At 43.8% G+C, this 24,574-nt stretch overlaps 1 protein-coding gene across 1 annotated transcript in view; it reads right to left on the bottom strand.

Moving 5' to 3' along the window:
• Positions 1 to 3,901: 3,901 nt before the first annotated feature.
• Positions 3,902 to 24,574, bottom strand: part of eIF5B (eukaryotic translation initiation factor 5B) — a 43,111-nt gene continuing 22,438 nt past the window's right edge. Inside the window, exons 12-21 of the mRNA XM_084601188.1 lie at positions 23,951 to 24,061; positions 23,631 to 23,698; positions 22,614 to 22,887; positions 21,826 to 22,008; positions 20,306 to 20,599; positions 13,541 to 13,672; positions 13,378 to 13,454; positions 10,989 to 11,292; positions 9,343 to 9,504; positions 3,902 to 5,782 (exon numbers count right to left, since the gene is read on the bottom strand). Of these exons, the coding sequence (XP_084457314.1) occupies positions 5,675 to 5,782; positions 9,343 to 9,504; positions 10,989 to 11,292; positions 13,378 to 13,454; positions 13,541 to 13,672; positions 20,306 to 20,599; positions 21,826 to 22,008; positions 22,614 to 22,887; positions 23,631 to 23,698; positions 23,951 to 24,061 (1,713 nt within the window). The 3' untranslated portion in view covers positions 3,902 to 5,674. The remainder of the gene's footprint in view (positions 5,783 to 9,342; positions 9,505 to 10,988; positions 11,293 to 13,377; positions 13,455 to 13,540; positions 13,673 to 20,305; positions 20,600 to 21,825; positions 22,009 to 22,613; positions 22,888 to 23,630; positions 23,699 to 23,950; positions 24,062 to 24,574) is intronic.

Below are 24,574 nucleotides of genomic sequence, written 5' to 3'. Positions count from 1 at the left end.
ATGCCTGCTGCTCGACAGGCAGCAAGACTATGCAATAGTAATTGATGCGAAGTTTGCTGTTCAGGTGATTTCAGCAGTCTGGAATGGCCCGAGAAATGAAGCTGTGTAAAACAGTTTCAGACAAGCAGGCTTTAAATGTGGTGACATGATGTAAGAGGGCCCACATATGGATACTGTGGAAAGCTTCCTTGAAGATGAAGCTTGGGCAAGCATCCAAGAGACTGCTGAGGTATCGGAATCTTTTTAGGAATTCGTATCTGCAGATGTGGATCTTGTGTGCTCCCGAAGAGCTTGCAGACTGTGTAATTTTCGCTCAAGTAAATGGCACATGTGCCACAGAGGATGACAGCGAGGACATTTCAGAGGAAAAGTGTCAGCATCTGAGGGTGACGAGCATGTAAGAGTGCTTCAAAGGTATTAAAGCAACAGGAAGGCTTGCAAAGTGAAGTGCTTTACTACCAAAATTTGGGAAGGTATGCACTGTGCTCACAAAAATTGGTTCACAGGACGCTTAAGTTTCGCCTTTAAGAATAGAACGCGATAGCGTTATAACGCCCCGTTCGCACCGTCTACTCATTTGCTTGTCGCGCTTTTGAGTGACACAAAGACGTAGTTCACATGATACAACACTCGTTAACTTGTCCAAAGCATGACTGTTTGGTAATTACTTGTTCTGAAACGTGGGACGTAGAAGCATTGCCAGCCACCTTGCCGAAACACGCGGGCCTCAAGTTGCAGTCGTAGTTCGTCGGCAACATCGTTGCCAATCCGAGCCGGCGCAATGAAGATCTCGGAGCCCATCCCCTGTCTATCTTATTCCGTGCGCCACACGCATGATGGCGCTACGTGCACGCCAAGCGAAGAGGAAATACAGCGGAAAAGTAATTTGCCACTCGCTTAACTGCGTGTTCTGTAATTTACATGCTCATAATTATTATTATACGCCACAATACACATCACTAAGGGACATTTCTGAGACAACACCGCAATCAATAGACGGGCCTTTGTCCATTTCAAACCATCTAGCTGGCATAGCCGAGTGGTTAGCGTGCTCGTCTCGCACCCCGATGGCCCACGTTCAATTCCTCAGGTCGGCGATGTTTCCTACTCGTTTTTATTTATTAATGCTTCTTTGATTTTTCGCTCATGGCCAACGCCGGACGACGCCGACTTTTCTGCAACACGAAGCGTTGCAGAAAAAAATAAGCGTTAAAATAAGTACTAGTATGAATAACTTCTTTAAGCCTTCCTGAACAATTCCCTGATAATGCGTGTGAATGCATTTATATTGCTGATGTGCGATAAACTGATCAACACAGTGCTTTTAGAATGTTTGGTTACAAGAGACATCTTTTTCGGGCCCCTTGAGTGTCTCTTGTAACGAGGTTTTACGAAGTTACAAAACAGACAGCAAAACTGCACGAGTGCTGTGCCACTGTTTAACAGGGCAACCCTGCACATTAGCAGAAGACTGCGATTGCTGTTAAGCAATGCAAAATAAAGTTTGCATGCACACATATTGCACATGAAATGTCTTATTTACCCCCCCTCAAAGCAGGGGGTGTATATAGGAGCACATGGGGGTAAAACATTTACCCCCAGAGAAATGAAGTATAGATATGGTGCCATGTATATGCAGTCTCATTCTAAGCTTATTTCTACAGCCACACCAGTGGCAGAAATGGACGGGAAGCTGCGGAGGCAGCTACTGAACCAGCTTGGGCGATGGGAGCTGCTTTTCCTATGTCACCGATTCTTTGTGCCATCTGCAAAAATGGCGTAGGTGGAATAGCACTCATTGGTTATTGCTTTCCGAGCTTGCTTGGGTGGCTACTGCCATATGAAGCAGTGTTACATTACCCTACAACGTCCATTGAAATTTTCAGCTGAAACAGGATTTCACATCAGTTTTCATGGCCATGCATCACACTATAGTCAACTAAAATCCATGCATGACGAGTTGAAAATGAGTACACCGCCTAAGGTTATCTGGCATGCCAGTTTGTGCCTTTAAAGCTTGGTTACAGTTACGAACAAGGCAGCCTGACGAGCATTAAGAGCTCAGTTTTGAAGCACTCTGCCATTGAAGCTCCATGTTGACGCTCCACGCGACATTATACTAGTACAATGCACCATGCTAAAGAAAAAAAATGCTGTAAAAATGAAGCCCAAGTGGGAATTCTGGGTGGTGTGTGGAAGGGAACACCAGGCGTTGTGGAAGTACTGGAGGCTCCAAAGGAACAGTTCCATGTAGCTTACTGAAGTGTGAAGCGGTGAGAACCTGAGCTCTTGTATTGCGGCATGCTCTCGCAATACGGCAGAAGCAAGTGGCAAGCCGCCAACGAAGGGAGTACTGGTCAGTGAATTTTATCAAGTGACATCACCAGCAGATGAGACACTAGGTGGCAGTGTAGGTGGCACACAAAATTACGATCTTTCTCTTTTTGGGATTTCGGAGACACTGAGGTCAAGAAACAATCTCAAAATGAGAGTTAAAAATGGAATCCATCCTTAATGCCTCACATTTGCCTCATTTTTGGTCAACATTGATGGGAGTAAATATTTCCACACTTGCATTTAAAGGACGATGTCAACATTTATGCTCCCACTGGGGTTAAATTTTGCTTACACGAGTGAAATTTTGCTTGAAATTTTCTTCGCACAACTGCTTTGAAGAAAATATTTAGTTGCAGGTGAGAATAATGTGCGGACTATATCGCCGGCTACCTTCACTGCCTCAGTGTGCATGTCTGCGGAACCTTGTCAAGTGAAAGGCATGATGCATTGTGGTACGTGAGCATAGAAGTTGATTGGTGGTACAATATGACAACCTACAGACCATAACAACTGCCATTGGCAGATGGCACTTTCCAATTGTATGAACCAGATTATTATAGAAAAGGCCTTTATCATTAAACCTTTCGTGGTAAGTGGTGACAAACACAGCACCTATTAATGTTCATTGTGCAGCACAGTAAACTTTTCACCACACTGATATATAAAGACATGAATTCCTCATTTATGCTCTTAAGTGGCTCCAAAACTGTATTACTACAAAACTATATTTTTGCTACATAACCATTCCAGAACACACTTTCCTGCTACATGGCTGCTCCACTCCTGGAAGCCCTAGATTGGTAGTAATAAATAGCAGCTACACATTGCATTTCACCTGGTTAGTAGCAGACCATCAAAGCAAACACACTAAAGCTCTGAAACTTAGCTGCAGTACAGATTTCAGTGCAATGATGAAAAAATAAAATTGAAGGGGGACACACGAGCTCTGCCCAAAAAGGGAATGACATGACTGTTACTGGCTTTTTTGGCGAACCCTCATTTGCATACATGCACTTTGCAACTCACTCAGTAATCACTAATCCCTTAATCTGTGCCTTTCTTACCTCACACGTACTCATTAGCATACAGTCAACTACACTAGGCGATACCATCGGCAGATATAAAGCCCTACCTAACTAAGCCACACAAACGCGCCCGAAACTGATCTGAAATGAAAAGCCAGAGTTGACAGCTTCTGCCATATTGGCCAGGTCTTGCAACTGCTAATGAGTCAGTACCCTGCAGAGTCAGTTCCAGAGCCATTCCTGCACATTTTGTTCGCAACGGCGACGCCAGATTTTCTGGAGAGCGGGGTCTTTAACACTGTCATGTTAAAAACTAAAATGCCCAGCAGTGTGCCATATATGAAGCTGCAATGTCTCAATGAGTGCAGCCTTTGTGAGATTAAATTCAAGGACGCTACACTTTTGGCAAATTGGGTGTTCAGCTAGTATTTTAATGCACTCTTCCAGGGCCTTTTGGCTGCATATGTACCCAACACCGTAAGCGCATTTCTTAATGAGGCTCAGCTGGACGGAGCCCAGAGCACGAGTGAGCACACAAAGAATCTTGCAAGAAATTTATTCACATGCCTGCAAAAACACACCACCCGGTTTCCAAGCACTTGGACTTGTCTGGGTACATCTGAATGTTTTCATAACTGAACTGATCAGATCTTTTAATGAGCCACCAATTCATTGTCTTACCTGCACAGTGATGCAGTCTCAAACTATACTTTATCATCTCAGAAGTCCATATCTATTTTTATATCAATTTTGTCACAGGATCACCGTTTCCTAAAAACAACAGGCACCAAAAGCCACAACCTGCATATTTCAGACATTTTTGTAAAATACGTCGATTTTTATAAAACCAACAAAAACCATACAATGGGGTTTTTATGAACGTGTTTCCCTGTACAGTTTCACAATGGTTTGTCAAGCACTATATCATTTAACCGTCGTTTCCAAGACCCGAAGATACATCTTTTTCTAAAACGGATCTCAAGCTGCAACAACTTGAACCATGCACAAGTACCGTTCTTCACAAATTCATTCTGACCGAACACACTCACCTTCAGCTACATGCCGTCGTAAAAACAAGAACAGCGCAGGACCAGCAAATGAGTGTTGGCTTTGCATTTTAAAAAATATCCTCAGTAAAGCTCCGCTACATTTCAAGCGTGACGGCTGCGATTATAAGCTTGGCCATCTGGCAGACAAAAAAATTAAGCTAAACCAAAGCCAAGTCACGTGATCATATCATGCCTTTTCACTATTTCAAGATGCAAAACAACGCTAGCCTTCATGCAGTTATACTTCATACAATCTTCTTCTCCTTAGACTTTCACATCATTACCAGCATCAAAAAGACACTTAAGTCACTTGTCGGACAAAGAAAAAAAAAAGTGAAGGAAAAAATAAACCAAAACCAAGTCGCATGATCACATCATGCCTTTCCACAATTTAAAGATGTAAAACATATGCTAGCTTTCATGCAGTGGTAATTTACACAATCTTCTTCTTCTTAAACTTTCGCATCATTAGCAGCATCAAAACGACATTTAAGTTATCCTGTGTGGTCACTTGTTGGACAAAGACAAAAAAAAGTGAAGGAAAGAATAAACAAAAACCAAGTCGCCTGATCACATCATGCCTTTCCACTAAGATATAAAACATTTGATAGCTTTCAGCTTTCATGCAGTGGTAGTTTATACAATCTTCTTCACCTTAAACTTTCGCATCATTCCCAGCATCAAAAAGACGCCTAAGTTGTCCATCAACAAAAAATGACCCACAGATCCGTCTAAAGACCATTCTCCCACGAATTACTGTGGTTTCACTTAATAAATACATAGGCCAGGGGGCTCATGCCCATTTTTCATAATTGCGGACACATCATGAACTATGTAGCTGTTATAAAAGGTGCAATGCTCAGCAAGAACAGCAATTTGTTAAGTTTTGCACCTTGCATTCTGAATGCATGCCTGACCTACACTCACCATTCTCTCTGGAAAAAAAAGTCTTCCACACAGTTGCAGCCAACACCTAACACTCTCGCACACACCAGAGTGCAGCACTCGCGGCGGCACGAGATGCAGGAGCGATGCCTTTTGAATCTGCCTGTATTAATTATAGTCACAGTTGCCCGTGGAGGCCTGAACAAAGAAGAACGGTCCCTTTGGCCACTTCATAAATCACAATCTCCACACTGTGGATGGCGGTCTCTGGTCTCGAGTCTTTTTCACATCTCCTGGTCACCTTGAGCATGTCAGCCGGCCGAGAACAGGATGGCAACTGCTAATACCTTGGATGCCTATTGGTCTGCCCCACAGTGATCATAGGATCTGGAACAGCTTTTTCAACTCCACCATGAGCTGCCAGTCTGTTTTGATGAGGTCGTCTCGGAAGTGTTCCTTGCAGGCATCTATCGACTGACGTGATATCTGCACACAACAGACACAGAGTAAGCATGAGCACTATCCGTGACAGTCTGCTGCCTATAAAGGCATCTTCCATTGACCAAGTAGCGCCACCCTGTGCCCGCAGCAAAAACCTTACCAGTTCTGCCCAACTGACGTTCTGCCTACCACTGCCTGCTACATTTAGTAATTTCTTTTGGATGCACTCTTATCAAAAAGGGGCGATTAGTTATTTATCTCTATGTTACAAACTCTCCTCACATCCATATCTGCTTTTTAATTTCAGTTCGGACATCGTTACCCTTGTAATCATTGTTCATTATGTATGAACAGATAGAATATGAAGAAGTGTTGTTTCTACTGCATATGCAAACATGAGAAAATATAAGCACTCTCCTAAAGACTAATTTCATGTTTAACTGAGTTCTGTTCATGCATACTGTGGAAGTTCTATGACATGCACTTAGGAGCATGATTAGAACTGACACAGTTACACCTTAAAGTTGCACAAAGTCTCCCAACCATCTTCAGAAAATGGAGTGAACTTAAGTACAACAAAACTATCAAATGACAAAAAAAAGAGCAAAACAAGTAAATAGGCTCACATGGGTTGTTTAATTAGATGCAACATCACAGAAGCATAATGTTTTTCAATAAAACACGTAGGCATGACTACAAGCAAAATCATGGCAAACATGGGCAGTCGTGCAAACCTGAGTTACAGCAGAAGATGCCAGTTTCACGGGTGCTTCTCCCATTTTAGTTATTTTAAAGCACAAGAAGTTATTTCATTTGAATTTCAAAAAAAGCTAAGAACCAAGCACTGAAAGGTTTCGGCTAGCAAAATACAATGCCATATCCTTCAAGACTGCTGGACCTTAGCTGGTTGGTGTGAACTTGCATTTTGTCAGTAGTGCAGTGCATCAACTTCTGCTTTGATCTCACAATTCATGTGAAGGCTTTTTTAAGCGGTAATTCTTGCTCCAAAACATTTCAGGATGCAGCCTAAAGGACTCCCAACGAAATATAGTCAATTATTTGAGCAATGGCAATATTGTATTTACTCGAATGTAACGCGAGGGGCGACTTTGCATATTGCCCAATGTGAAAAAATAAAATTATGAATATAGCACGAGACAAGTGCTTGAAAAAGTACCTTTGATAGACATTATGGCCACTGCAGTCTAATCAAAAACGCTCATTCATCGTCGTCGGAGGCTGAGTTCTCGGAAACACAGTCTTCCTTTTCACTCTCGTCCTCCCAGACAATTCGGAAGACTTTGCGGTCACGCTCACACTTAAAAAAATCACCTAAAGTAGATTAGTAATGTCTAGCCGTTGACGCAGGATCTCCTATTTCTTCTGCTACTAGAATAGCTTTTTTGAGGCGAGCGTCGTACCATGCACGGCGCGTTGCCATTGTGTGAAAAAGTAACCGCGCTAATCCACTGTGAAAGATGCGACAAGCATGTGATCAAGGGGACGTGATTCTGAGTCCACAAGCAAAAACCGCGCTGTTTCGCTTTGGATGGATTGGGATTTGGCTTCCCTGGTATCCATGTTGCCAACATAACATCGTAAAATGGCGGAAACCGAATGGTGGCGGATTCAATATGGCTGCATCAAGGCGCTGCTTTGGGCCAACCGAATCGCAGTATTCGATTGTACCGCAAGGGTGGACTTTGAAAGCCAACAATCATGAAGAAAAACTTGCGTTACATTTGAATAAATACGGTAGTTTGTTTGAATGAAAATGGTGATTTTCAGTCACAAGCATGTCGGAATGCAACCTAAAAGATAATACACTCCCAAGGGAAAAGGACAGCTTGTTGGCACAGTGTGATTGTTTAAATAAAAGATATATTGCACAAAAGCCATTAAGTAAAAATAAGATTTTATGAGTTCGAACTATTGTCCTACTCATTCAAAATCAGAGCACTAACCATCTGCGCCACAGAGAGAATGGTACCGATGGTTTCCCAAATGTGCTCTTACTCGTTCTCACAGATAGTGCACCATAATTACAGATCAATAATGCGACCATGAATGCATGCGGCATGATTGAGATCTAAAAAAATTAAGAGGAAGTGTCAAGATTGCAACACGATCACTCCCTTTTCAAGGCAGCTACAATCAGGGGCTAATAAAATCAACAAACAGCATGAAAAAATGCAAAAGCAACAGATAAAATATCGTTTAAGAGGAAATGCTTCAGGAATGCGACACCACGGAGAGGAGCAAATTCTCAGTATTGTTAACATGTTCAGCAGCAGCTACCATCACCACCGGTGCACCGTCCCACCTCTGCTTCGTGTTTGTCCAATCCTGTGTCTGTTTTTTCATGACCCCACTCCACTCTTTCATTCCTGTCTCTTTCTCAATGGATCCATGTTTGGAGGCATCTTCTCTGCTCCTATGCTCCAAGAGTTTGCTTCTACTAATTGCTTGCGAATCTGGTGGTGAAGCTAGCAGTAGGTCATTTACAGACCAGTGAGGAAAAAAAAAAAAAAAAAAAAGTCTGCCTCATATTCGTGCCTTGATTCTGATTACCGCGCGAAATATGTTCCAAAACCAGTTAACTAAGGCAGCACTGCTGACTCTGCACTGTAACATGAGCAGTTGAACAATGTGCACAGGAATGTAAAAGAAAAGTTCTCCAAACGATTGCAATCATGAATTCTGCTCGCCATATTCATGACAGAAGAGAATAGTCCATAAATACACTGCAGTAGGTAATTTGCAATACTGTTGCTGCTACAATGCGACAACAAACTTCGAAAATCTGTGCACTAGCTGGTGCTTTTTAAACTTCCTCAGGTTTTGCTGAAACTTTCATGGTATATTCTCCTCAGTTTTCGGATCACTGTACCAAATTTTGCAGTGGTCTGATGCTTTGTTGCAGCACAAATGAATTTTTAAAAATTTTCATTTTATGGCCTCAAATCGGGAAGGTTTCGACGGATAATATAGAGACCCAGCTGTCACAATCGCTAGTGTAGCCAATCAATGCTCATGCGATAGGTTTTGTGGCCATATCCACGACGTCATAGGTTGGCCGAACCTAATTCGGTTTCCTGGTTTTTGCTCTTTATATTTACTAGGCACATTAAGAAGTTCTTTTTGAACCATAAAAAGTGGACTCTAAGAAATGTGATGCAATTACGACCTCAAAAGTTTCAAGAAGAGCCCAGGAGTTGCCTTTAACAGCAGTTTATTTGCACATTAGGTTTAGTACGAGCAAACGCATATAAGATACTTTTGCATTTTCACATTCAGCGAACCTCTTTGAAGGGCAAGTTTGAACAACTAACCCTTTGGGAACCATTTATGTAGCAGTTCTAATTTATTTTTTACACATGTGGGCTCCTTTCAACATTCAACATCGACTCAAGTACTCCAACATTTCTGCTGTAATGTATTGCTCTATATGCTCCCAAAAAAAGCATAAAAATACTCATGGAACAAAGAAAATAGAGATTAAGGTGTTGTAAACTCTAAAACCGTGCTCAATTCTTGCAATTCTTGTAGTTTACAGCACAAAAATGCAAAACGATTGCATGCTGCACCCAGGAGTGCATGGTTACCTTGCTAACAAGGAAGTCAGTGTGGTCAAAGTGCCGGCCATACATCTTCGGTGCCTCTCCACCCAAGGGCTCAATCTTGATGCACACCTCCTGGCCTTTGCGGGCAGTCTCAATTGACTTGTGGTTCACCTCAATTGTTGTCACGATGCCAATGTCCAGAAACTGAAAACAATTAGTACTACTTCTCAACTCTTGCTCACCCACCCAAAGTTTTCTTGGAACTTACTAGATATTTCCAAGTTTATATATTTCGCAAAGATATTTCGGCTACTGTTGGGTGTGCCATAACCTGCACCTTCATATATTGCAGTAATGCTGCATGGGTAGTAATAATTGCTCCCAGATCACCTGCTGAGCTCTTGTGCCTGCATAGTACTTTGTTGCGAATGTCGCATCGCAATAGCGATTCAGGCTGCGGCAGCATAATGAAAGCCTACATCTCGCGCTCGCTAGAAGGTGACACTCTCGCCATAGTGGGACTCAGTACATCAGCGTTGGCATGGCATACAGTACCTATCGTAGCGCCTATGCCGATGCATGCTTATGAAAGATGTCAATTTTGTTACAACCGTTGGTGTAGTTTCGTCACCGCTGCAGAGCGAGCTGCAAGGTGCGAATATTGAAATATTAAAATGCGAATCGAATACGAATATGGCCAAACAAAATGCCTTCGAATATGTGATCAGTGAAAGAAAAAAAAAATGGAGAATTAAGTAAAAAATAGCAAACGTCGTTCGCATTGTTTATTTTACAATTCAAGCGTTTGAAAATAAAATTAAGCTAGAACTTTACATAACTGCATGCTTTACTGAAAAATCCAGTATAGTACATTTTATACACAATTTTGTAAACTGGTTTTCTAGACAGGAAGGACTTGCATGAAACCGGGTGGAGCTGTCATATCATCGCTGAATACAGTAAACTCTCGTTAATTCAGCCTAAAGAACTCCTAAAAGGCACGTGCATCACAGTTATATAATCTTATGCACACCTGCTCTATGATGAAACCAAAGTGAGAACGACGCTTTCCTCGGCTATATCAAGCGCTTCGCGTTGCGCACACCGACATGAAGGCCCTGTTCACAAAACGGCCCTGTGGCATTCTGGGAATGTTTCACTGCACAGTTCACACGGTCAGGCATTGCAGTGAAACATCCCCAAAGCGCAACGTAACCGTTTTGTGGAGAGGGCCTTCCTGTCAAGCATTGCAGTGAAGAGCACAGCGCGGCGAAACTGTGGTGAATTTGAACGTTTTCGATGTATTCAGTAATCTCCGAATAGTATCAGCTTTTCTAATAAGCAAACAGCATACAAGTACACATTTGCTGCAACTCCATCCACCTAACTGCCACCTCTGCTTCATAGAAAGATGTTCAGATGAAATCACCATCAGAGCCTCGCTAATTCTGGAGAGCAATAAAGAATTTTTCGTGCGTGCTGTATTTGACGTATGCTCAGCTCGAAGTGCAGCTCAATGCAACTAATGCTTGTATCCCAAATCTCTTTGGTTTTGTGATTACAATCTTTTTCGTCACCTGACACTGACATAATGCCATCATAAACAGTGCATCGCTAGAAAGTCTTCTTGGAGAGAAGTGTAAAAACATATCCTCGAGACAAGTGAGGCAGAAAAATAAAACACTCACATCCTTGGAGGGAACACACAATGGGGTGCCTTCTTTGACAATACCAGCCTCCACGGAGACACCAACAACAATAGGGTCCCTGGAGTTGAACACAAACTGAGGCAGAATGCGCAATTTGCAGGGAAACACAGCTATCGACTTGAACTCTTCACGCTTCTTTTGCCGCAGCTCCTCGCGGTAGGCAGTGAACTTGTCAAACAAGTGGTAGATGATGTCGGCCTGGAATATCTTCACTCCTAGAGAGTCGGCCAATTCTTGGGCGTCGCGTTCTATCTTCACATCAAAGGCCAAGATCACAGCATACCTGCACACAGAAAGCATTTTGTGCATTCAGCAAAAAAGGACGAAAACAACAGAGAGAGGTGCCTGCAGGCGTGACAAGAGAGTGAGGAACAAAGTAGTTCTGTTTGCAGCGCAAGTAATTGTAAAGTAAGGATAAATTTCCCTTCTATGCTTAATAAAGAAGCAGTGCTCAGCAATTCCCTACTCAATAATAGAAATGAATTGCTTTTAAGAGACCAAAAATAGTGTCATGTCAGTAAAATTTATTTCACATAACACTAAAACAAGGGCACTTGGATTTGGAAGGAGTACAAAAAACATTCGAATTATCGAAATGTTGAATTCTCGAACGGCCCCTTAACACTGCCAAAGACCGTTTGTGTGAAAAACGTGTTCAGCAGAAACCTGAGCAATGGTGACCTCCTCTTGAGATGAAATCTCACAAATGTGAAGCTCTCTTGCAGTTCCATCGATTGCTTTAACTTGTACAAGCTTATGGAAGGATTGGAAACAGGACTGCTTTATAATGCCAAAGCCCTTTGTAGGTTCTTCCAGTCACATATGGCGTCACATATGAGATTTCACTGCACAAACAGCAATGGCATGCGACAACCGCAGCGTTTTGCCACATTGGAAGAACGGAAATGCGAGGCGGACTAAAATGAGGAAAGTGTGAATTGGTCTAAGAAAAAAAAAGAAGATTGGTGATCTAATTCGTGCTATGCTGCAGGAATGCATTCATGTTGACCCATGTTCTGTTGCCATACAGGAAACTCGCTTTTTAATCTCTCGTGTCCTCGGTGCTGTCGCACAGGACAGCAGATAACGGCATGTGGTAACTGGAGTAAGACATGCAATTCATGCTGGTTGCATGCATTCACGGAGGTTCTCGTTCCGTTTGCTTTTTTTCCATTAGTTCCATCTCCCTGTCTTCGCTGCCGTCTTTAACCACGGAAACTGCCGTCTTTAACCATGGAAACTAAGTGCTATTGCTTCGCGCGGCGTGTGCACTCGTTTGCAGCATGAGCATGACCAGCAGTTGCGTCACAGTACGTCGTGAAGTGGCATGGGCACGACAAAAACGTGACTGGCCAAGATATTCTAACAGAAGGGTTACAGTGGTTACAGCTTAGCACGATCCGCTTCTGCAGAGCACCACTGCGCATGTAGTGACCGTCTTGAACAAGTTGCATGGTTTTCGACAGGCGTGCGTCGGCACCGGTCAGCGAGCACATACTGGCGGCCGCGCCCGCTGTATCGAGTCACACTAGCACGTGTGCGTGGGCGGCGAGCGAAAGCCGATCACAGTATCAGATCGCACTATAGCTGTAACTCCATATCATCAACATGTAAAAAAAACATGGACAGCAGCGAGGTGTACGATTTGTAAAGCTGATCTTTTTGCAGAAAAGTGATTTTTTTCAAGTTCATAGATTTTTTGCACTATTCGATTATGCGGAAGTCCAAAAAAACGGTCAGCGACTGCACATAACGACCCACTTTAACCAAGCCATAGAAATGTGCCTTCATGGCCTAGAAATAGCGTGCCTCGGTAACCAAGGGTGGGTTCAATTCCCATTTCAAGAACTGATGGGGTAATTGTCGCCCTGAACAACATCGCTACGGGTTCAGCTGGCTGGCTGATATGTGCGACCAATAGCTGCCATCACCACAGGATGGCAGAAAATCCCTGAAAACGAAACTATGCAGCATGCTGATCGGCAACTCTACTGCCATTTCAAATGTCATGGAGATACAGAACTTGAAGCCTGAAAGTGAATGCTTGGAAGATAGTTTGTAGAGCAGGTACCTTAACAAGTTGCAACTTCAGAAACGCGGCCAAATTAAACCAACATCTGCCTGAATTAACGAGTTTCTGATACCACGCACTTACATGGGCACTTGGTGGGAGTCCTGTGACAATATGATTCGTTCAAATTCGCAAGTTAATGGAGGTCAAATTAAGTAGGTTTTGCAGTAATGTGGAAAGTTTTTTTCACACAAGGAGTCAGATCACGGCTGTGAACACCTTACTTTCATGAAATTCTAACATGACCACTAGAATATGCCCCTGTGAACAGTGCAAATGACGCAGTCTTGAACTTACTGGGCATCATGTTCCAACATGATAGAAGCCTTCATGACATCTTTCTTCACAACAGGGCCTATCCTGATGCCTGAATACTGCAAAATAAAAGAGCAGGAAGGAAAGCATGCTGTTAGAAGCAACAAAACGTAAGATAAACAAAGGACTAGTGAAATGAACTCACTGAAATTTTAGAAACCCTAAGGAACTCAAGGAGGGCCTCTAAAGAGCCTAGTGTTGATGCCTGGACATAGACGCCTCGTTCAGAGAGCTTGAAGCCACTCATCACCTCCTTCAAAGCACGAGCAACTTCTTCCTGCAAAGTACAGGCAGATGCATATTGTGGTCTACAATCCACAAAATGGGCAGGGAAAGCATCCAGCACACATGATTAAGGCAGGTAAAAAAAAATACTATAAACAACTTAGTTATCGCATTTTTTGTGAACAGTGCACTACTTTAAAAATACTGTTGCTGTGAAAATATTTACGTAAAGCATTTATTTACTTTTTTTAACAAGATATCTCCGGGAAGAGCATTTTGTTCTATTCTTAAAGATGTATTCGATACAGATTAAAGATGCTAGGCAGAATTCACACAACTACAAACACATTTACTTTGCAATGCCTCGCATACGACATGCATCTGGCGCAGCATCTTTGCAGCCTTTGAGTTCACAACTACAGGGACCGATTTGTGGCCGTACTTTTGAGAAGGGGCAGTCCCACTTAAAACATGCATTTCGCAAATTTTATCGTAAAAGAAAAAAAAAATGGAGTTCAGCACATTCTTCTAGTGTAAAACTTCTCACTTTGGGAATGAAGGGTGACTGATGTCACCACACACTTCAGTGAGCTCCTCACATTTTCTCTCCTACGTCACATCCATTGCACTTACCCTTACCCCCTGCTTAATAAGTGCAGCATCGCAGCAGCATGAAACTGTGGCATGGAAAATGGGATATACACTTCTACACTTTTAATTGCATGGTGCTAAATGAGAAAGCAGTGTCACCAGTAGTAAAAAAAATAGCAAAAGAGAATTTTTTATGAAGATGTCAAAGCAGTAACTTCTCAAAACTGATTGTTTAGAAGAGTAGGACAAATAAAATGAACCCTAATACCTTAGCAACACAAAAATGTTAGGAATAAAAGAAAAGCCAAAGCCAACCAAGACGAGTCCCCAACCTATCCACAATTTTGATGGCAAACAAGATATGTAGCAGCGTATGGTAGAGTTCTTGTTGGCTTGTTCGTATAATAAAATGATGCTTTTAAAAACAACATCACAACAACTAAAATAAATTCGTGGGTGCTTTCTTAATACATTTCGTGCCTATGGAGTCGTTGCTAGTGAGGCTATACACACTAGGCCATCAAAGTGTACTCTGTGAGTGCACTCCAAGCGGAGTGCATTCTTTTGTGAGTGACACTCTACCTATGCCATGACAGTCCCTGCAAACGCATTTAATTAGAGAACTTGACATGACAGGGGACTTTTTGCAATTGACCTGCCATGCAAACGTGCCAAGTGACTCCTTTTGGATGGAAAAGTATTTTTGCGAGTATGAAGAAACAAGAAATAAAGAAAAAAAATACAGTCGAACCTCGTTATAACAAACATGGATAAAGCGAAATATTGTCGAAAACAAAATGAAAGCAAAGTTCGGTTGGTCCACGCTTTATTTCTATGGGAGTTATCAATATAACAAAACAAAAAATTCTATATTTAACAGCCCGTTATAACAAAGCAAATGTTTGCTTTGTTATAACGTGGATAAAAATGCATAACCTTTTGCTCAGATTTTAATATTAGCAGACTTGTTTGCAGAAATCTGTGCACCTATAAGTTGAATCCCGCCACAACGAATACCGCCACAACGAAATTTCCGCGACAACGAATAATTTTTTATTCCCCGCGAGTATCCTATAAGAATTAATGGCCTAAATTTCTCTGCACAACGAACCATTTTTGCAGAGCGTTTCCGCTTCAACGAAATTTTCGCGTTCAAAATCGAAACCGAAACTAGTTTTATTGGCGAGAAGTCCAAGTCAAATCCAAAGCCACATTAAGCATGAAACCACGTGATTGCAGTTCCGCCATTTTGGCTTTGTGTCGTGGTCGCGTTGTTCACTCGCTGCCTTTCTCTTCGACAACGACGAGTTTTCATCCGCAGGACACGATGGCAACGCAAGTGAAAAAACGCAAAACTCTTTCCCTTGAGCAAAAAGCTCAAATAATCGCCCAAGCAGAAAGCGGAAGGAAGAAAGCGGCAATTGCTGAAGACTTCGGAATTCCTGCAAGTTCGCTGTCAACGATTCTAGGCAATAAGGACAGCGTGAGAATGGCACTTGCTTCAGGCACATCCTCGAAGCACAAAAAGGTGACGCGGCCCCTCCATGAAGAGTTGGACAAAGCAGTGCATGCGTGGTTTGTGGAAGCACGAGCCAGCAACGTCCCCCTGTCCGGAAGCATCGTCCAGCAGAAAGCCTTGAACTATGCATGCCTACTTGGCATTGATGATTTTAAAGCCAGCATTGGCTGGCTAAACCGTTTCAAGGCCCGCCATAACATCGTTGGAAAAGTGTTGTGCGGCGAGTCAATGTCAGCAGACGTGGACGGAGCAGCTGCTTGGAAGGCGAGTAACATGGCCGGAATTTTAAGCAACTTCGCGCCTGCAGACATTTACAACGCCGACGAGACCGGGCTATTCTACGAGATGTTGCCGGCTAGGACGCTCGACTTCAAGGGGCAGCGCTGTCACGGCGGCAAACACAGCAAAAAACGCATCACAGTGCTGCTTTGCACAAACATGGATGGCTCGGACAAGCGTCCGCCGTTAGTCATAGGCAAAAGTGCCAAGCCGCGCTGTTTTAAGGGAACTCGTAGCCTACCTGTGCAGTACAAGGCGAACAACAAGTCATGGATGACCCGCGCTATTTTCACCGAGTGGATGATGGCATTCGACAGCGACATGAAGCGGCAGGGCCGTAAAGTTTGCTTGCTTTTGGACAATTGTTCAGCGCATCACTCCGACGAAGTCAAGCTCACTAACACGGAGCTGAGGTTTTTCCCTCCCAATTGCACGTCTGTCTTACAGCCTCTCGATCAGGGCGTGATTCTTAGCCTGAAGCGCGCTTACCGCGGGAGGTTAATTCAGCGGCTGCTTTTTAACACTGAAACCGGCCGAGACACGAAGGTGGACTTGCACGTGGCACTGCAGATTATGTCTGCTGCCTGGAGCACACTGGGGCGCTCAGTAATTGTGAACTGTTTCAGGCACGCCGGATTTGCCGAAGGTCGACCCGTACACTCTGCTGGCCTAACACCAGGCGTTACAGACGACGACGAAGAGGCGTCACCGGCTCCGGGGATCGCGGCCGCCTGGAAAACGCTGGGAGAAATAGGAACCGTGCCGCCTAATCTCGAGCTCGACGAATACATCGGCGCTGACGCTTGTGTTGTTGTTCACGAAGATGTGAGTGATGAGCAGATCATAAAAGCTGCCCGGAATGATAAGGACTTTTCCGATGAAGAAGACGACGACGTACAGGAAGCGCCGGCTGCGGCAACCGCCGTACAGGTGATAGACGCTTTTGATGTCATCAGGAATTTCGTTGCTGTCCGAGACGACGATGTTGCAATGGGTTTGCTGACCGAGTGCAAAAATCGCGTGACGGCGTTGCTCGCCGTGAAGCGTAAGCAAACCAAGCTTACAGATTTTTGGCATTAAACGCCTTTGCTGCTGCTTGGGCAATTCTTTCTGCGTTTCACGTCAAATTTTTGCGATAACGAAGTTCCGCGAGAACGAATTTTTTTTCGTGCACCGTGAATTTCGTTATAGCGGGATTCAACTGTACTTATGAATATAACGAACAAATTTTCGTGCCAAATACACGACTTCATTATATAGAGGCTTGGCTGTACTGTATGCCCCCCGTTGGCATACAAATGGAACAATGCAGATAAACCAAGATTTATCATACAAGCACAACTGATAGAGCTAATGATTATCAGCTCAAATCAATATGTACTTGAGCTCGTCTACAGCCAGCTGATCAGCAGGCCTATGGTTGCTACCAATAAAGGTCTCGAGAACCAAGCTTTTGTCAGACAAGAATCATATTGAAGCCACTCTTTTTAACTACCTTCAGTGCAAACAAAGAGCGATGATAAAGAACACAATGAACTTCAGAACATGTACGTGCATGTCGAAAGATAGTACAGGCTGTACCAATGCATGCTCACAGCTTGCTACTAACCACCTTACTAGCATTTATTGCATCCTAACAGTGTATCGCTCCACAACCTCCACAACCCAGTTTCAAAACCAAAGTTTGCACATGCTCTCATGCAAGGTTTGGCAAAACCCCCCACACCACACGTGCCTAGGTCATCATCATCATCATCAGCCTGATTATACCCACTCAGGGTTCGTACAGGTGGCAAAGAAAAAAATTCAAGGATATTCAAGGAATTTCAAGCCCCCATAGGAGGATTTTCAAGGCCCCCTTCGAGGGCTTAATTTTTTTTCCATGTCAAAGATCTTCAAACAGTGCTGTCAAAACGTCTGAAATATCTATTCCACAAAGAAAAAAAACATCACTACGCAGATTTGCTTCTATTGCACAGAAAAAAGTTAAATATAGCTTCATAAAACACTTTTCCAACACTTTTCTGAAACCTGCAAGGCATTCCTCTGGCTTCGAGCACATCTGTCATGGGTCTAGTGAAGAAAGGCCCCTAACAAATGCAAACTTCAAGGGGCTTCTGTCTAGAACTTTCTTTGTGGCACTGATCAAAAACTGTTTACATTCCATCCGGAATTGAAACACGTCCTTTGAGCTCACTTTAGAATTCTTGAGAACTTGCTCTGCTTTGTAGCCTATATCCACCTTTTCAAGTGGAACATGGTTCTCGGCATTATCAATGTCGATCTTCAGCAGACCCACTATCCCTTTGGCAGACAGGATCGAACATTTCAAAAACTTCGTCAGCAGCTTTCTGAGAACAGTTTCTAAATCCCTTGCAAGGAAAAAAACCATTGGTTTGTCTGTCTGGTACTCTACCAGAAAAGGGTTCAGTGCCATCGCCACACATAAGGCAAAATTCAACTTTGCTGGCAGCAAAGCATCACAGCAGAACTCCCACAAGTTATTGAACGATGCACATTTTGGCAGGTTGACTTCTTTTTTTCTAGCAGCCTCAATGTACTTTTTCATGTCACATCACAACAGCAACGCTCTCTCAATTACAGGAACATTCTCCCCCCACCGGTGGGCGACAAACTTAAGAGGAAAGGTATCTTGGCCTGTAACTGCCGAAAAGTCCTGTCTCCGTGCTGGAGCACCTTCAAAAATTGCACTCAGACTAGACAACAAGCAGTCAAGTCCCCATTTAGTCGCTGAAACTCCAGCCCTATAGCATTGTGCACTGTGTGTAGCCCACAAGTGCCTAAGTCCACACACAGAACTTGGTGGTTTTGTTGCAAGTGCTCTTGAAGACCTTTGAAGAACTTCAGATTGACATTGGGCCCATCCATCGATATCTGAAGAATCTTGGCAGGAGGCAAAGGCTCAAGGGCGCTTTGCAACTTTTCCTGAATGTCATCGGCTGTGGAATGCCCCATAAAAACGGAGGTGTAATACCTGGTCGTCACTTGGTGAGCAGAGTCCCAACACCTCACGTGCACATCCATTTGCTTACTTTGCAGAAAGTCATTTGCCGACTCGTCAAACAGTACAACACAGAATTCACACTGTTCTATTTCTCGCTGCAATGCTGAAAGAAAGAAAGGCCTGAGACCGTGACACGTCATATAGGCGCATTTCTTCTCACCACAAGAAAACGCCTTTGCCACTTCACTGTTCGGAAACATGTGCTGAAATAGCTCCCCTGCTTGGGATGACGACCGGTACGAAAAGTGGGATGTCACAACTTTCAGAGTCCAAAGAATTTCAGCGTCAGTGACAAGCTCGTGCGCTTTGCAAGCATCGTTTAGGCTTGGCGACTGCGAGGAACACGCGCTGGTAGACTGCTCTACCGCGACCGGCGTCAGGTACCTTTTCAACACGCTCCCTTGCGCTACCTTCATTGCGCCAATATGCTTGCCGCTTTTCATGCGACTTTTTAAAGCGGATTCACCCATGGCAGTCACATCCGCAGTTTTACCACAAAGCTTGCACTTAGCCCGATGCGGACTCGTTGTATCAGGCGCAATCCACTGCTTGTATTTGTCATGATGGAGCCACGTAGCCTGAAACTTGCTCTTTCCGGGCATTGTGTCACATATGAAAATATCATGTGCGCTGACAGGCAGAAGCCACGCTCATTCCAAAAATGCAAGCACTAGGGCAACGCCAGCGTAGACACGGCCGCACGGCTCGGTAAACCTATCTAAAAGCGTTGGGCTCGGTGAGTGATGGCGATGCGATAGCGATGGGACGACGCAATGGCGATGGCGATGGGGCCGCACCCTTTGGAACGGGCGATCACAGCATCACAGTCTGAGCTGAATAATCTGGCCAAAAAAAAAAAAAAGCCGTGCGCCCACTGCGGTGTTGCCAGCCGCCTAACGAGAATGCGCTAAATAGGCTAAAAATCGATACGTTTCCTTCCCCGCAATTCATTCAGAACTCAGTCAAGAATAAAAGTTTAGCAACAAAAACGTTTTCATGACGAAAAACACCAGTTCAAATTTAGTATTCAAGGAATTCAAGAATCTTCAAGGACCAGTCATAAATTCAAGGTTTTTAAGGGCCTTGAAAACAGACTTCCGTAATTCAATGGTATTCAAGGTTTTCAAGCACCTGTGCGCACCCTGCCACTGCAGGGCGAAGGCCTCTCCCACGTGCCTAGGTGATTGCTGCTAAACGCATGAAAATGGCGGAGGAGGCATCGGCAGAATTCGCTGAAGACTTCACACAGGAGCAAGCCACCAACACCATACCTTCAACACTTCGATCTCGTCCGGATGGTGGGCAACCAAGACCTGCAGTCCTGCGATGGCCTTGTCCAGGTCCTTGGCTGCAATCTTCACTCCCTGGGCGCCTTTCACCTCCTTGTATTCCTGGTAAGGGTTTTTCACTCGCAGCTCTTTCAGTGGCTGTGGCATCAGCAGTGATCGTATGGGCGTTGTGAACGGACCCTCGTGCCCAGCAAGGACCATGGTGTCACCCTCGCGAAGGGTGCCATTCACCAAAATCACATCGATCGTAGTGCCCAGGCCAGGGATGGCTTTCACCTGCAGACAGTTTAGCAGTACTGTACCTCAAAGCAATATCTATGCAGGCTACATGTATGCACTTGAAAAGTAAAGTTGCTGCAACAAACACCATTCTAATCTCCATCAACAAATGGCAGATTTCACACAATTAATTTCTCCCGTCAATAAACCATTCCAGAGCACCATTCTGCTTCGACAAATTTTTTTTGTAAAGTGAAAATGAATGTTGGCAATTTATTCTGCAATGCAAAAAAAAAAAAAGGGGCAGACAGTTTTTTTAATTTCACACAATCAAAGATACCTCATTTGATTCCACCAGAAGCACCTGCTGAAATATTGTGCATTAGCTTTCAAGTGTATGAAAAATAAAAAGAAGCTTAACTAGGTACTTTTTTGGCACAGGTTCCAATTACCTAATCTGCTTTTTCTTCATTTTGCACTTTTTCTCCTTTCAATGTACATACATTGACAATATAAGCAGCACGACTAATATGTTCTTACATGCTGCATACCAGCATTAGCACATGGCACAAACTTCCTTTGCTCCAAGCTTTTTGCACCAGCAACTTCGGCACTAAGCTTCGCAAACAAGCTGCCAGATAATGCCATTATCTGTCGTAATGTTAGGACATTTCCAAAATCTATTCCCAATGTACAATGTATGTAGAATGCAGTAGAATCTCAAGGATACAAACACTGATTGATACGATTTCCAGGATGATTCATAAAATTTTTTGACCAGAGTGCATTGTGCGTGATGTGCAAAGTTTTGTACAGATAATATTGTTACAGATCAGATGGATGATTATGAGGAGGAGCAGCTCGGGGTAGGAGGACGAAGAAGAAGCGGGTGTGAGTTGAGGTGCTGTCTGGCTGGTGTGTGCCGTTCTTTGGTCTAATTAACGTTGTGTTTGTTACGTGGAGATGTCAACAGCATTACAATATGAACATACGAGCCATGACCAAACTATCCAAATCATGAGGCACGCACATCGTCGACATTGCAATTACCAACCGCACTGTGCGCACTGTCTGTAGTGAGCTGCAGATGAGTGACCATGAACATACAGTCAGCCATAAAGAGATCTGCGTGAATGCATTCCCCATAGAAAAAAGCTTTTGTCTCGGTTTGTCTGAATTCTTCTGTCTCCCCCCTGGCTTACCCTACAGATGATAAAGGCTTAGCAGGGAAGAGGGAGAAAAAAAGTAAGCAAAAATGACAAGTGTCATAATGGTGCACAAACCTCCAACACGGTGGCCTGCAGTTCCTCGGAGAAGGCAATGCGTTTGGCCATCATGGTCTGTGTCAGATCCACAATGAGACTGATGAGGTTGCCCATGCCATCGCCACTGAGGGCAGAGGTTGGCACCAATGAGACGAAGGTCTTCTGGTCTTTGTTCTCGTGGAAGAGGGCAGCATTGAGGCCCTGAGAAATGGAAAAAAGGGAGGAATAGAAATAGCAAAGGCGACACAAAGTTCGGCAGCAGCTACGCAACTTGGCCACTTTGTGACAATTCAAGCGCATGTCCACACACCTCAGTTTGTTAGCCCATTTTTTAGGTTATTTTCTGCTAGCTATGCCCTGCACTTGCTCAGCCTCTTACAACCATAAAGCATAGAAAATAAAATGAATAATAAATCTAAGACCTTTAAGAAATGTTTCTGGTAGTAATGCCCATATACCACCTATGAAAATAAATTACAGGAGCCACGGTGAGTGGCATTTTATTCTTTATAGTAAAAATGAGAATGATCGCAACGCAGTGAAAGTGATTTCTTTGCTTTCACTTATGATCACGAGAGGCATTTGCATGCTTTACACATGCTAGCAGTTGCTCTGCTCTGGAAAAGCTAAGCTCAATGGCAAACTGTTAGCAACTGCACTGTGGAGCACGAAATGAGATGAAACATGGCACAAAGCAAGCAAACAGCACTAGCATGCCCACATCAACATACGTGGCTGTGAATGCAAAGAAGCCACTTATGTTGACCACATATATTCCAGCTGGCAGCAGCCTATGCACAACGCACCTGCTCGGCGAACTGGAGAATGACCTCGCGAGTACGCTCCTCGAACTCGAGGCGGGTGTTTCGCGACTGGGCCTTCAACACATCCGTGATGTCCTTATTGCGGTTTCCCTTCCAGTCGTAGAGTCGATCCACCTTGTTCAGTGCCACAACAAAGGGTGTCTTGCGGGAGCGCAGCATGTTGAGTGACTCAATCGTCTGCGGCTCCAGCCCGTGCATGAGGTCCACCACCAGGATGGCCATGTCGCACAGCGATGACCCACGGGAACGCAGGTTGCTAGAAAGGCCGCCACACTCACAATGTTACACATGCACTGCCCAGTTTCATGTGGCTTGCAGCTGCTGAAAACTTGACTCCGTTCAGAATCAAGAACACTCTAAACACAAGACGAAAGCAGAACACACAGGACTACTTGTCCAATTGTCCAAAAGCTTTTCTCGCTTGAACCATTAGAGGACAGCAGAAGTTCTAAGTGGGCCTGCTCATTCGAAGGTAGGAGCCCAAGAAGCCGACTTGTAACAGTGCGACTCCTGCAGCATTTGTGCAAGTCATACCCACTGGAGGTGATAAAGCCAAAAGCGTTCTTATCTTCAGGTTTACAATACTAGGGATGAATTACGAGCCATGCAATGTGGCTCAAGAGCAAACTTCTTGAGCTCAAAATTTTTGACAAAGACTGTTGTGTTCTGATTTACTTTTCTGCATTAGAAATCCAGAACATTCCTTTGCAAATTCCACGAAAAAGTACTGTGGCTTCGTAAGCCTACATCAAAACTTGTATTCATTGACACCATTACATTAAACAACATGCTGAACCCTGCAGAGAGTATTGCGTCAGGTTTCTTGTCATCCATCACCTCTCCAACATGCTTATTCTCAAAGGAGATCAAAAATGCACCACACACAAGGCCTTCAGTGGGCCTGTTTGCCAAACTGGCCATGTGAGGGCACCGAAACGGTGCACGGTAAGGACAGCAGTACTAATAAAATTGTGTAAATATAGAACACATAGTAATCACCTGAATGACTCGTGACCAGGCGTGTCAATAATGAGGAGACCAGGGATATTCAAAGGCTTGTTTGAGAACTGAAAAGCAAGAAAAAATATTTTTGAATGAACTATTTCACAATATATCTTGAAGCAGTCCCAAAACTCAGCTAAACACACATGCATTTATCTAAGGATAGATGGCATCCTCTCAGAATCTAGTTTTGATTTCAAGACAGCCCCGTTCACAAGAGTCTACAAATTGCTTCAGTGAAGAAGCATGGAAAAGACCGCTGCCAATACATCAGCCAATCACAATGCAATTAAAGAGCAGCACACTACAAGGCATACCTCTTTGACCATTTTGCACTGCTCCTTGATAGCATCAAGTGGAACCATCGTGGCACCTATCTGCTGAGTGATGCCACCAGCTTCACTGTCTTGAACATGCGTATGCCGAATCTGCAAAAACAGAGAAAATAAAAGAGCTACCTTTTTTAGCATGCCACACACCAAAGCCACAAAGCCATGAGTAAGCCTATGGTGAAACCCTGAGATAGATGAAAGTTCAAATATTCTAAAAATTTGAAAATGAATTGAAAACACTTGTTACTCAGTTTGAATTAAATCTGAGGATGCATCGTCATGTTTCGCACCAATCACAGTAAAGCCATAATGAACAGCCGGATCTCAATGATATGAATCTCAACGAGCAGCAAAAAAAAAATTCGTATTGTCAGAATTTTTGTACCATCCCATACGAATTAAATTCGTATGCAGGAGCAACGAACATGCATTCATGTAGACCCGTTTAAGGCCAATAGGATTTATTTAAGGTCGTGCAGCCACATCTCGCTATACTCCGAGTGCATATAGCACAAGTGAACTGCGCATCCATGGCATGCGAACCACACACTGCTTGGCGACGTGTACTGCACAACTAGCAATCATGGTGTCGGCAACGCACGGCCAGAA

Source organism: Amblyomma maculatum, chromosome 4 (genome assembly GCF_055883805.1).
Source record: "Amblyomma maculatum isolate TAMU_Amacu chromosome 4, ASM5588380v1, whole genome shotgun sequence".
NCBI classification, from domain to species: Eukaryota; Metazoa; Arthropoda; class Arachnida; order Ixodida; family Ixodidae; genus Amblyomma; species Amblyomma maculatum.
Note: the sequence above shows the minus strand (reverse complement) of the source record. Positions and strands in the feature narration are given on the sequence as shown.